This window comes from Cyprinodon variegatus, unplaced genomic scaffold (genome assembly GCF_000732505.1).
Source record: "Cyprinodon variegatus isolate N-32 unplaced genomic scaffold, C_variegatus-1.0 Scaffold22, whole genome shotgun sequence".
Lineage (NCBI taxonomy): Eukaryota > Metazoa > Chordata > Actinopteri > Cyprinodontiformes > Cyprinodontidae > Cyprinodon > Cyprinodon variegatus.
The window spans coordinates 1,269,849-1,283,455 of NW_015150475.1; the positions used below are offsets into that span (position 1 = coordinate 1,269,849).

Sequence of the window (13,607 nt, forward strand, 5' to 3'; positions counted from 1 at the left end):
CCTCCCTGTGTGTAATGATCCAACACATTGGACACCCCCCCTCCCCTCCACCTCTGCAGACACATATTTACACACATTTACACACTTTTCTGATAGTTTACTCCCTCAGAACATATTTTAATATCTGGCAACTACAACTAAAGTAAAAGCATAAAGCAGATATTCAATGATTTAACTCACCATGGAACAAACAGAGCTCAAACCGAATAAAATTGGCAACCACAGCAGCCATCAAATGATAAATTGCACAGAGTCTTTCAGATTGCTGAGGGGAAATTTTGGCCGACGTTTCTATTGAGAATGGTTTTCATTCAGTCGGGCTGGTTTTTATTTGTACATAAAAAAGCTTGTTTAATGTTGTGCCTCCGCAACTATTGGATTTGAAATCCAGACTCTGACAAACCTCTCCAAAATATTTATTTCTCTTATTTAGATTTTTTTTTTCAAAGATGGACTCGCTGGGCAGCCAGCCCAGTGTTGATTGAGCTTTTAACCGATGGTCTGTCTTGTGGGTTGGTTCTTCTTTTAGAGAAACTCATTAATGGTTTCATAAATCAAACAAAGTCATCCGGTTCCTGAATTGGTAAAGCAGACCCAGACTATCACACTTACACCAACATGTTTGTCGGTATGATGACCTTTCTCTAAAATATGATGTTAGATGGAACATGAGGCACAATTTGCACAAAGTTATTATTTCTACCTCTAAAGTCTACAGAAAGTCTTTGGGATCATCCAGACATTTAATTGGCATGCGTGAGACAATGCTTCCTGTTCTCTTTGGTCGACAATGTTCAACCCTTTCATGGTCGCCTTCAGTGTCTTTGTTATTGTGAATAATTTGAGGACAGTGATGCCTACAGAGTTGTAGGATGTTATCTTGGGGCCCATTCCTGGAAATGTTCATATTTTTTACCATCTTTGGCTCTAACTTAATGGCTTTGTTACCCTGACCAGACGAACTCTGTTCCTCATCTGTTCTTGTGGGCCAAGGAACCGGCCTACAAGACCAGTCACCCTGACCTCCCACCTGATGAAGACCATGGAGCGACTCATCCTAGCCCTGACATGAGAGTGGAGGATGCCATCATCTACCTGCTGCAGTCAGCGCTCAGCTACCTGAAGACCACAAGGAGTGCAGTGAAATGTGCAGTGAAATTCATGTTCTTTGACTTTTCCTAGCTTTTAACACCATCAGACCAGAGCTGCTGAGGGGAAAGCTGGAGGATACTGGAGTGGAGAAACATTCTGCTGCCTGGACCATCAACTACCTCAGTGAACGCCTTCAGTACCTGCGGCTGCATGGCTGTCAGTCAGAGATGGCAGACTGCAGTACCGGGGCCCCCCTGAGAACAGACCTGCCTCCGTTCCTCTTCACTCTTTACCCCTCTGACTTACCCTACAACATAGACAGCTGCCATCTCCAGAAGTTTTCCGATGAATCGGCCATTGTAGGCTGTGTTTCTGAGAGGAATGAGCTGGAGTATCGATCGCTCATCATGAACTTTTTGGACCGGTGTGAGAAGAACCACCTGTGTCTTAACAATAGTAAGACCAAGCAGCTGATGATGGACTTCAGGAGAAGACCCCCCACCTCACTCCCCCATGAATATCCAGGGGCAGGACATAGAAATACATCAGTAAACTGGACTGGACTCATAACACAGACGCCCTGTATAAAAAGGGCCAGAGCCTCCACCTCCTGAGGAGGCTGAGGTCCTATGGAGTGAGCAGGCCCCTGCTTTAAACCTTCTATGACTCTGTGGTGGCCTCAGCGCTCCTCTATTCTGTCGTCTGCGTAGCACCTGGCAACGCAGAGCAAGACATAAAGAGACTGAACAGACTGGTGAAGAGGGCCACTTCTATCCTGGACTGTGGAGGAAGTGGCCGAGAGGAGGGTGTTGTTCAAGCTTACATCCATCATGGACACCTTCCACTCTCTGCACCAGACTGTAAAGAAGCTGAGCAGCTCCTTTAGTGAAAGACTTTTACACCCTGTTTGTAAAAAGGAACGCTACCGCAGGTCATTCATCCCTGCTGCAACCAGACTCTACAGTGGCACACTACAATGGCAATAACTTGGATAATGTATAATGTGCAATTTACTATTTGATACCCTGTGCAATAACCTGTTTCTCTAAATCTGACATCCAGTGCAATAACTATATACATAAACATCCATCTATATAAACACCCATGTAAATACCCTGTGCAATAACCCAGTATAATCCTACTATTAAAACAAAAACTGTCATATGTGGACACACTGTATAAACTGTATAAATTCCAAGCACCTTTTTCTTCCTTGGACACCTTCTTCTTCTTGTTTGACTATCTGAGCTGATGCAACGAGTACATTAAAGTCAATCAATCAAACAATCAATCGAATTCATTTAGACATGATGTGTTGCATCTTAAGATTGCTTATCCAACCTCATGTCACAAAGTTTAAATGTTTTCTAGACTCTAAAGGGGTGGCAGTGATCAGGCGTGGGTGGGGCTAGAAACAAACAAAAATGATGGGTTTATTTAGATAAGTGTATTTGATCTAATTCATGGCTTAAAAATGTTTAAATCCAATCAGAAGTAGTTAGGTTTGCTTAGATTTTATCCACCAATAATTTTATTTTGCATGTGTTATTTTGGCTATTTTCTGAATTTGTTTAATGATCTAAAACATTTAAGTTTCTCAGTATTAACTTTTAATACGTTTCTTTTCAAAAACTCAAATCTGTACCTTTTACTCCTTGAAATCCAAAAAGTGGAAGTGGGGTAAATGTAACATTGCTCATGTTAATGTTGCAGAAAATTGTATTAGAAACTCTTAGTTACTTTACATGACTTATAATAGATAATCTGCATCATTAATCCAGGCTAGAGGTTAAAGCAATCTGCTAAGAGAAGCTCCAAGTCTAAACTCTGCCTCTATAACCTTATAGAGGTTAATCTCATGTTTAATACAGAAACATATGAATGATTATTTAAACATTATATTGACCTGCGTGTCACTGTGCCATGGGGGGACATCCTGTGTAAAAAACACAAAAAAGGATCATGTAAAGCAGAGGTCTTCAACAGGGGGTCCGCGACCCCTAGGGGGTCCGCGGTGGTACTGCATGGGGGTCGCGAAAGTCTTGGTTGATTACTTTTTTTTAATATTCCCTCCTGCAATTTTTTGCACTAATTAAAATGTCTTTAAATACACATTAACATTGTCATGAATCGTGGACAGATGGACCCAGTATTCAGGAGAGACAGTCAGTAGGAAAGTTCAAAAGATTTATTAAAATAAAAACAAAGCGGAGCTGTGGCTCGCGGACACTGCAGGCGGGGGGGCGGGGCACCGCCCGATCTCAGACACTCTAGGGAGGAAACACAGGTAAGTGACAACGATAAACTGATGTATGATTATCTGTGTTGGTCACTTACCTGGTTTAACAGTCCAGACCACGAGTGTCCCCAGTGCTGCAGTCCCAGAGGTGACGCTGGAAGCCGATCCTGGTGAGGGATCCAGAACAGACAGGAACAGAGACAGGTGGCGGGATCCAGACTTCCAGACATCCACAGGCTTCCAGGAGGGTTCAGAGTCTGACTGGGACCAGAAGCATGACCAGGTGGTCACGCACAGGAGCAGACAGGATCAGGTGCAGACAGGCAGGCACAGTGGAAGAGGGTAGCCGAGACAGGACGTAGGAACCGGAACTTGAAGCAGACTTTAAACTGGTCTCCACCCTGGAGCCAGGCTTACTTTGATAAAAACTGAACCTCCCCCCATAATGAACCAAAAACCCAGAGGACTCCGCAGGGGAGGAACAGTGGACGATCAGGAGATGTGACAAACACTAAAAACCTCTTTCCACTGGCAGCTAGGATCCAGGACATGAACCAAATAAAAAGTGAACAGAAAGACTGACAGAAAGACAAGCAATGATCTGGCACTGAATGCTCAGGCTGAACTGAATATAAACCAGAGGAAACAGGTGAGAGGAATAAATTATAATTGAAGCTGGGAAGGAAGAGGGCAGGTGAGGGGAATTACTAATTAGGGGAGAGCAAACAGGCCAGATCATGACAAACATGAATTCAACGCACTGTAGGAAACAGATAAATGGAAGCAGAAGATGTCTTTCAGTCATCAATGCACACATTTAGTGACACACAGGAGCTCTTTCAAACCAGGGCACCATTTCATTCACAACACCTGTCCCATCAACCAGGAATCAGAATCAGAAATACTTTAATAATCCCAGGGAGAAATTACTTTCGTAACATGACTCCATATGTAATAAAGTGACTATAGGACCAGTTTGATAAAACACAATTTCATACAATATATCTAATTAGGGGGTCCCCGCTCCATCTCGCAATCAGTTTGGGGGTCCTTGGCTTCGAAAACGTTGAAGACCCCTGCTGTAAAGCACTTACAGTCAGAGTAACTGGCTTATTTAAAATCTAAGGGAGTGGAGATGAATCTATGTCCTAAACTTTGTGTTTTTAGTGATTTCCGCCCTTGAAAGTAAATGAGCCAAAAAGAAAAATATTTATTGCTAAACTCATGGAAATCTTTAGCAAACCACATAAACAGACTTGGCTTTCTACAACCGAACTTATTTATGATTGAGGGTTAAAAAAACAAAAAACTTTGAGAATTTCTTTGTGGGTTTAAAGATGTTTTCAAGATGACTAAAAAGGGTGAAGCCACCTAATTATTTTATCCATTGGAAATCTTCTCAGTACTTTCTTTAACAGAGTTTATTTTTCGATAAAGGCTATCTCTATTGATATGCAGGCTTAGACTGCTGGAGGACATAGGAACCCCAACATTCTGCTTCGTTCTATCTCTATTCTCCCATTCTGCAGTAAACTCTAATGTTATGCTCTCTTTGTTTTTTCTCAGAAGTAGCTTTATTAGGTCTGTTCCTGTTTGGCTGTGACTCCATCCTAGAGAGAAATATCAGCCATAAACATCCTTGTTTGTAGATGTTGGAGCTTGGTCTGTTTTTCAGTGTAGTCCTGTTTCTCTGACTGTGGCTAACCGTATGGGCTCTCTTTCATCCTCTGACATGGGAGTTGGTTCGAAGCTCGTCTGCCTGACTGTGTGTTTCCCGGACAGGACAGCCTGTGGAGCTGGGTGACAGTTACCTTGTATCCTTGTCCCTTTCTGTATGTCTGCTTCTGTCTCCTTAAGCCCCAGTCGGCCTCTGCAGATGGCCGCTCACATTGAGCATGTTTCGGGTTCTACTTTCTTCCTATTAAAAGGGAGCTCTTCCACTAAGGTCCAATCAACCTTTAAACTAATCTGACTGTATGATCTGGTTACATTTTCTTGGTAAAGTACCATGGGATTACATATATTGAGAATTCAAGCAACATATAAAAAAACTGAAGTGAACCAACTGTTGGACTACAGCTCCATAGACCGCCCTCATGTAACATGTAATAATGTAAATATGTTTTATTTATAGAGCTGTCACCTAGACAGTACTTTCGTGTATTCAATGCACATTCTAATAAATACTTAAATATTAAAAAACATGTTTAGCAACATATCTGTCAGAAAAGAAAGATTTTAACTAAAAAATGCTTTAGTGCTGCATCAACTTCATTTCCTTTGTAAATGTCCTTCAGTTTCTGTGCACACAAACACAAACTAAAGCGACTTAAAGAAACACAAAACTAATGTCTCTATAAACTGTTTTTAATTAACTGAACCTGACATGAAACATACTTTTCTAAGTCACTCTCAATGAAGGCAATAAAGGATCTTGACCTTTCCTTATATTTGATTCCTTCTGCTTTAATCTGTTCCTGCTCCATATGGGCCGGTGGAACAAATGTACTTAATGGTTACAGCAATGTGCCAAATTTTACTGCAACTCAGCAATGTGATTAAAAAACAACTCTAGATTTATCTTAATGTGGAACATGTATTCAGTGCTGACAGCTTTTATGTGCATTCTTACTATAAATAATAACACAGATTGTAAAAACTCTTCCTTCTAAAAGGTCTCTGGATATTTTTAAATCTCCACACACCCTTTACGTTGCTATCCTCCTTTCGATCATTTTGGGCTCGATCTTTTCCACAGCCACCATAACATCCCATGAGAATGAGGGGCCCTTCCTTTAACCCCGGCAAAGTCAGATTTGTTCCCTTTCTGACAGTTCCTCATCAATCTTTTTGACAAAGTGCCTCCCAGACAAGGCTTGATAATTAAGGCACAGAGGAACAGAGAAGGGGGGCACTCTGTCATCCCACCAGGAACTGTCAGAGAGCCTCAAAGAGGGCCTCCCTGTTTGTTTCATTCATCTGTGGATGTGTCTCTTGGTCTCTGGGCGGTTTCACTTCCAAAAGACGACGCTGGGATTACAATGGAGAAAAAATGTTAAGTGAAACTTGGAAAAACCTAGAGCTGTAGAGATCCAGTCTGGTTCCCTCTGTTGGCCAGTTTATAAACTTTTGTTTTCTAATTAATCAGTCATCTATGTCTGTATGTTTAATATAGAGAAGTATTTACATTTGTAGTATCCTGCAATGTGTAGTACAGTGAAATATGTCTGCTGACCAATGCATAGAGGATCTGTTTTAAAAACTCTAGAGAATAAATGAGGTTTAATTAACATCCTAAAGGTGCAATAATTCATCTATTCAGTAAATCGTCTTTTTAAACCGATGCTTTAATTTTTATTTCCAACCAACAAAATGAGATACGACCTTTCGAGACAGATTTTTCCTTTCCATAAGATGTATGGTCGCCCGACGGTTATGCTCACATCAAGAAAGCACATTAACACAGCTTTTTTTCCCCTCACAGCCCTTATCTGAAAATAGACACAGGCAGTGACCCGGGTCAACATGTTCTAATCCGTTTTGTTGCTTATCTATAGTCAATAACTCGAGCACTAATCATGTGGGTGATGCCAAACACAGTCATCAGTAACAGACTATTTTTAACAGATAAAAACTAAAGCTTTTTAGCCAAACACTGAGAAAAATGCTTTAAAAAAAAAATCTTAAGTTAGACTCACAATACAAACCAGAAAATACAGGAAGTAATTTTTATTTCTGATAAAATCATTTAAAGAATAAGAGAGACCAAAGCTAAACTAAACCCATTAAAAAAAATGGAAGGTTGATGTCGGCATGGATGAGTTAGGTTTTTATTCTTTCCCCCATAACCATTGCTATATTTTAGACATTCTAATAAAGACAGTGTATTCTAGAATGGCCAGTTTTCTCTGGTGAAATGAGGCAAATTAACCAGTGCAATGCTGCTCCACTGTGCTTTTAGACCGGGCATTGCCATTAACCTAGCACTTTATTCAAACTATATTTGGGAGGCTATGTCATTGGTAGAATGAAACACATCAAACAGTTTATCCTATGAAGAAAAAATAAATCTAGCCAAAGCTTTAATGTTTTTGCTTAAAGGGAGCTGTATAAACAGTATTTTTGCAGGAGGCGTGATCACCAGGCATAAAACATTGTTGTTCACAGTCACCATCTGCTGGCAGCACTAATTTAAACACCCATCACCAGCCTTGCAGGTTTGAACTCCTGCTCTAATAAACTCGTGTTCACATCGTTTGCTAAAAACTGTTGGAATCTAAAACTTTTTTTCACAATTTTACATATTTTGAACTTTTCCTCCCTCTTTTTACACATCTAAAGGAAAAATGCTGACTTGCTTGCCTCCATTACTTCCCTGTTTACTTGGTAAAATAAAATTTGTACCTCTAATCACATGGTGATTATAAATGCCAAAATACACCCCATATGGTTTAGAATTAACTTAAAATAACTTTTCAGATATCTATTCTCTTTTTAGGTTTTACATTTAATGCCCCTTTTCCCAGTTTTTCATCTCATTCTTAAATAATTTAAATCAACAAACATAACTTCTTCTGATGTTCTACTTTATGCATTTAAATGAGCAAACATGAGATCCGTGTTCAGCAGCGGGTGCAAACATGTTTGACCTTTACTAATTCAAAGAAGACAGAGCAAATATCACTGCTGAAACCACATTTATTTTGGAGCAGATGTATTAACAACAGTAGACTGGTTAATCACAAAACTTAAGTCAGTATATTTAGTGATATTCAGAGTTGTGCAAAGCAAAATACAAATTGAAAGCCATTAATATTGGTGAGGAGACCTGCAGGCCCGTTTTATCTCTATAGTTTACATCTAAACAAGTTTGGATAAACAAACCTGTGCAGTTATGGCTTCAATAAAAACAAACATCTTTCTGCAACCATCTGCCAAACAAACCTGTTCTTACTTTCAGTCCGTTTGCAAAATCTCCAGCAAAAATAGGATCCCTTCTATAAATTTAGCAGATCCAAATTTAAATCTGAATGTTTTCTCCATGAGGACATTCATACAACAGCAGCAAACTGCATCGAGCAACAATAGTTTCACACAAAGGAACCAAAAAGCAGTCAAATGACAGACATTAGAAGTCTTGTGTTCATTTCCCCCCAAAAGAAAGATAAATTAGTTAAAATTAGCTCCTTTAAGATATGTTAATGCACACCAACAGGAAATTAAGATTCACATTTTGTACTAAAAAGGACAAAACTGTATTGCACTCAGATTTCACAAAGGGGTAAATATGTTCACTTTCAGTTGCTTTGAGAGTTTAAAAAGAAAACTGGGAAAGATTTAATTTATACAAACTTTATGGAGCAACAGAGACAACAATCATGAACTCTAAATGACCACTGTAACACCGGGAAAGTATCTATTAAAATACTCCTAAAATGGTGAACATGTTTAAACGAGCCACATAAAACTTTTCATCCTGTCGAATTTTTTAACAAGAAAAAAAAAAAAAACAACACAAAGATTGTCCAGATTTTGACTAAAGGCAATATTTTAAAAAAGCCACTTTGGCAAAAATAAAGAACAGAGAGGATTGTTCCTGATTAAAGCAGCTCTCTGCTTCAGGACAAGTTTAGAGTCACAACAAAAATGATGAAATGTACCTTTTATCAACCCAAAGAAAGGATTTGGGCAGATATCAAACATAAAAATGTTTCCTGCTGTTTATCATTGTTTCAATGCTTTTTGTTTGAAAGAAATTACACTGAAACAGACATAATAAACCTTTTGTCTTTTTTTCCTAAAGTAACAAACTCATAACTTTACTGTTAAGGGAAAAACAAATCTGCCCAGACAATTGATCCAACTCTGCTGATTTTGAAATAAACTAAAAATGTCAACAGGAAAGGGATAAAAATGGCACATGGTCCAAGTAGTTTAAAAGCCTTTCTACCAGTGTCTGGAATCTACCAGCTCGGGCCGCAGGCTCAGTTTTTTCAGCGTTTCATAGCCGACCACAATAACGATGGCAGTGGGCGTGGATGAGATGATGCGAGCCGACAGTCCTTTGGTCAGTCCCCAGCAGCCTTCCTCCCTGATCAGCTGCCTGAACGTCTCAATCACCGAGTTCCTCCCTTCAACCTGAACACACAAACACACCTTAGTACTGAGGTACAGCAGGGGAAATAACTCTGATCCCCTGCTGAATGTTATATTGTCAATTCAACATGAAGTTAAAGGGTCTTCGTTTTTGTGGTCAATTACAGCAAAACACAAAATATCTGTTGAAAATGCATGAATGATGGTATGAAAGTTATAGAACTTTAAACTGAATGAGATTAACATTGGATCCCCAATCAGACCACAGGTTAATACTTGGGAGAGTAACACCTATTAAAGGCACAGCAATAAAACATTTCTAGTGGTTTATAACTGGCTCCTCTCTGCAGAATGTCTCTAAGTAATTCAGGTTTCCAGGCATCCATTTTTTTTTTTATTAAAAACCTTCAGCTCCCTCCTCAGGTTTTCTTTTGGTTAAAAGTCAGGAGACTGACGAGGTCACTTCATGACCTTAATGTGCTTTTTGCTGAGCCGCTCTTTGTTGTCCAGTCATTGTGTTTTGGGCCGTTTTCATGCCAGCACATGGCCCCTATCAGTGCGACATGAGTTTTCCTTTACCCTTCACAGAAAAACAGACAAAACTCAGGATGCTTCGACCTCCTCCGTGCTTCTCATTTAGGACAATTTTCATATTTGCTCATCCTCCAAACGTGGTGGTTTGAGTTGATTTCAGAATAACTCCACTTTGGCTTCATCTGACCACTGCACATTCTCTCAAACCTTTTTTAAAATCATTTAGTTGTTGACTGGAATATGGACCATTCCGCTGTGTTCTTCAAATGAAATTTTAGCCCAGTAAGTCACAGAGTGTTATCCACTATTTTCTTGCTGACCGAGGTCCCAGCTGTCTTACAATCATTAACAAGCTGCTGTCATATAAATTATCTTTCTCTCCATCATCGTCTTACCGCAAACAGGAATTTATGGCTACTGTCCATCTTATGCAATATGACCAGTTTCTAATAAATAAACCAATGGTCATCATCTTTTCCCCAAGCATTTCAGCTTATGGTTTGGTTACCCATTCCAGGCCTACTAGTTCATTCCTGACATCTTGACAGCTCTTTGGTCTTTCCCACGGTGGGAAACTGAATAAATGTACTTTATAAAACCTGAGGAGTTAAGATCAGTAGTGGGGCTCAACGATTTTGCAAAACATCAAAGTTGTGATTATTTTTAACCGATATTGTGATTATGATTTTCCTTTGCATTAAGCACCAGCCTGTCAATGTTTTACTCCATTGTTTCAGCTTTTTCATAACATTGAAAGCCTCCTTGTCCAGAGCTGCAGGACTTTACTATAACACTTGCATGAAAACGTTCTTACATCTATGATGCATAGATCTAGGGGTTAGCTGTAATTCTCCTCCCTTCTACCCAATTTAATGAAATTACTGCCACCTAAGGGTCTGAAGGGATAAATCTATCTTATGCTTGTTAAATGTATGGTGACTAAAATTGAGCGCTTCTGCAACTTGAAAATTGTATTTTTCTAAATTGCAATTATATTGCAAATGCAATTAATTTCCCAGCCCTAATCGGTAGTTTTGGTAATTAACTGATTGCACACAGCTGTCTGAAAAGTCCCTCAACTAATCAGTAGAAACAAAATCCATGGATGAGCTGAAGGGAATCAAATTCTTATTTCATTCAATACAATTAACTTTTCTTTAAACCTTCATACTCATGTTTTTTCAAGTGTTTAGACAACAGCCACAATCAGTAATTTATGGTAAAAATGGAAGCTTGTTCATTTCTTTGAGATTAAAAATGTAGAAACTAAGCAGCAGGTCAAAATGATTACTTTCCTCTCTTTAAATAACATTGACCAATCACATGGTTTTGGTTGAGCCCTAAACTTTATATATTTTACAGAAATTACTTTTTAATTGCATCAGTGAATCTAAAATTCAATTCATTTGCAGATGACATGTGACATTATTCATGTAATACAGTATAATCAAAGGGAAGCAAAGAGTTTGAAAGAAAAGGCTTCAAGTTATTAAACTGAAAAATAAAACTAACAATAAAGCATTTTATATGCAAGAGCAGAAAGATTATAAAAAAACACAGATTACTATAATCCAGTTAAATATCATTAATGCTGGGACACACAACATGCTTAGACATCAAAATTACAATATCTGCAGCTACAATTAGAGCAGCTTCCCTTCCACATGAGATCACAATAGAAGACACGACTGATTAGTGCTACCTGTACTCTGGCTCTGACCACATCCATTGGGTTGGTGACAGTAGAGGCAGTCGCAGCAGCTAAAGGTCCAGCCATGGCCTGAAGGAGCAGGTGGGGGCAGTCACTGGGAGCCATCTTGGACAGTTGCTCTGCACAACATTGCATATAGACAGTTTATAACCAAACCAGAGCCAACAATATAAGACATTAACACTACTTTTCTTCTATAGCACTAAAAACAGAGACTTGGAAAAGCAGAAAGATCAGGTTTGGGAAGCAAAACATACGACTCTTAGCTTATTTTAGGTAGACAAAAAATTATCTTGCTAAAAACAAATCCATGCCTCTCCTGCTTAGCGCTTTCTGAAGTCATTAATTAGAAAAATAAAAAGCTTACCTGCATAAAAGTGATAGAAAGGCCACCAGACTGCACTGTTTGGGATGTAAGTGAGTAAAGAAGCCACGTATCCTCTGTAGAAGCCTCGGAAGCCATCAGCAGCAAAAATCTGAGACACTATCGTTGTGGTCTGCCCAAAAACCTTTGCAGGCTTCCCGGTCTGAGAGTTGGAACTGAGTCGAAAGCGTGTGAGGTGCTGCCCCTGGCCCTGCATCATCAGCTGCTGTGACACAACGTCTATAGGAACAGTGATGCTTTGAGCAACAAGAGAGGCCGAGCCCCCGGCCACCAGGGACTTGATCGTATTGTCCTCTGAATACTGGGAAACATACTTCCTCACCAACTCGTAGGTAGTAATGTACGCCTGGCCTGAGATGAGAGTGAAGGTGTTCACCATGAAACCACGGTACAGGCCTCGTACGCCCTCCGCCTTAAGGATCTTGAAGAACGCATCAAAGGTCCCGCTGTAGAGAGATTTTCCCTTCTGCACCTGAAGCCGGGTGCGGATCAGTGTAGCTGGGTAGACAGTGGCCCGAATGGTCATGGTCATGAATATCCCAAAGGAATAGAACTTCCTTTTATCGAGGTCCTCCCACTCGATGATCTGGATGTTCCTTTTCTGCTGCATCCTGCCAGCTGTCGTCCTGCCCTCATCAGACTGTAGCTGCCTGACAGCAGGAAACAAGAGGAGAAGGTCAGGGTTCACTCTTAGGTAAACATACAAAGATACATCACAGCTATAAATTAAAAAATGACAATTTAGGCTGATTTATGAAGGTCTTAGAGTTTTGTAAAACCACAATCAGAATTAAACAGCTTAATGATGACCAAAGAAGAGAGACAACGAGGCATGGATGAAGCTTTGGAGAGGCTTAAAGCAGAGTTTATATAAACAATGTATAAAAAAACACTGAACATATCACAGAGACATTAAAGCCTCTATAATTAGGTAAGAATGTTATGAAAATTGAAGTTATTTTGAACAGAGCATTTAAAAAAAAAAAGGAGAAAAAAGGGGGACAACTTCAGGTCCCTTTGTAATCCCAGCACAGATCTGATCTCCCTCAACATTTTAAAAGCTTCCCCAAATATTTACTCATCATTATTTACTCCAATTTGGCCCTTTTTGTTTTCTTCCTCTTGTGTAAAGTCTGTGGTGACAGGGTTTGAAGCATATCAGCAGGTCTTTTTGGACCCATCTTCAGAAACAGGTTCACATGGTCTCCCACTAATGCGTTAACGGGGGCAGATACTAGACGAGCCAGATTAACAAGAGCCTGCAGCGCATTACTTGCATGGACATGCCTACAGAATACGAGCCTCAACCCCCCTCTCACAAACTGAGTAATGAAACGTTAAGAGCAACTTGTTCATTCGTAATGCTCCTTTAAAGATGAGAGTTCAAAAAGAAAAACCATGCTTTCAATAAACAGCAAATAGAATTCCAGTTTCTAGTTTGGCATAAGCCTTAAAGGGACACTGTAACTGGAATACACCCAAAGAAGTCATTTTAAGAAATAACAATGGGAGCCAGCTCATGCCATCTTCAATCAGAGATATGGTGGTGG

At 39.7% G+C, this 13,607-nt stretch overlaps 1 protein-coding gene across 1 annotated transcript in view; it reads right to left on the reverse strand.

The window, feature by feature from the left end:
• Nucleotides 1–9,177: 9,177 nt before the first annotated feature.
• Nucleotides 9,178–13,607, reverse strand: part of slc25a44 (solute carrier family 25 member 44) — a 5,784-nt gene continuing 1,354 nt past the window's right edge. Inside the window, exons 2-4 of the mRNA XM_015391004.1 lie at nucleotides 12,040–12,707; nucleotides 11,664–11,791; nucleotides 9,178–9,469 (exon numbers count right to left, since the gene is read on the reverse strand). Coding sequence (XP_015246490.1) covers nucleotides 9,278–9,469; nucleotides 11,664–11,791; nucleotides 12,040–12,667 — 948 coding nt within the window. The 5' untranslated portion in view covers nucleotides 12,668–12,707 and the 3' untranslated portion in view covers nucleotides 9,178–9,277. The remainder of the gene's footprint in view (nucleotides 9,470–11,663; nucleotides 11,792–12,039; nucleotides 12,708–13,607) is intronic.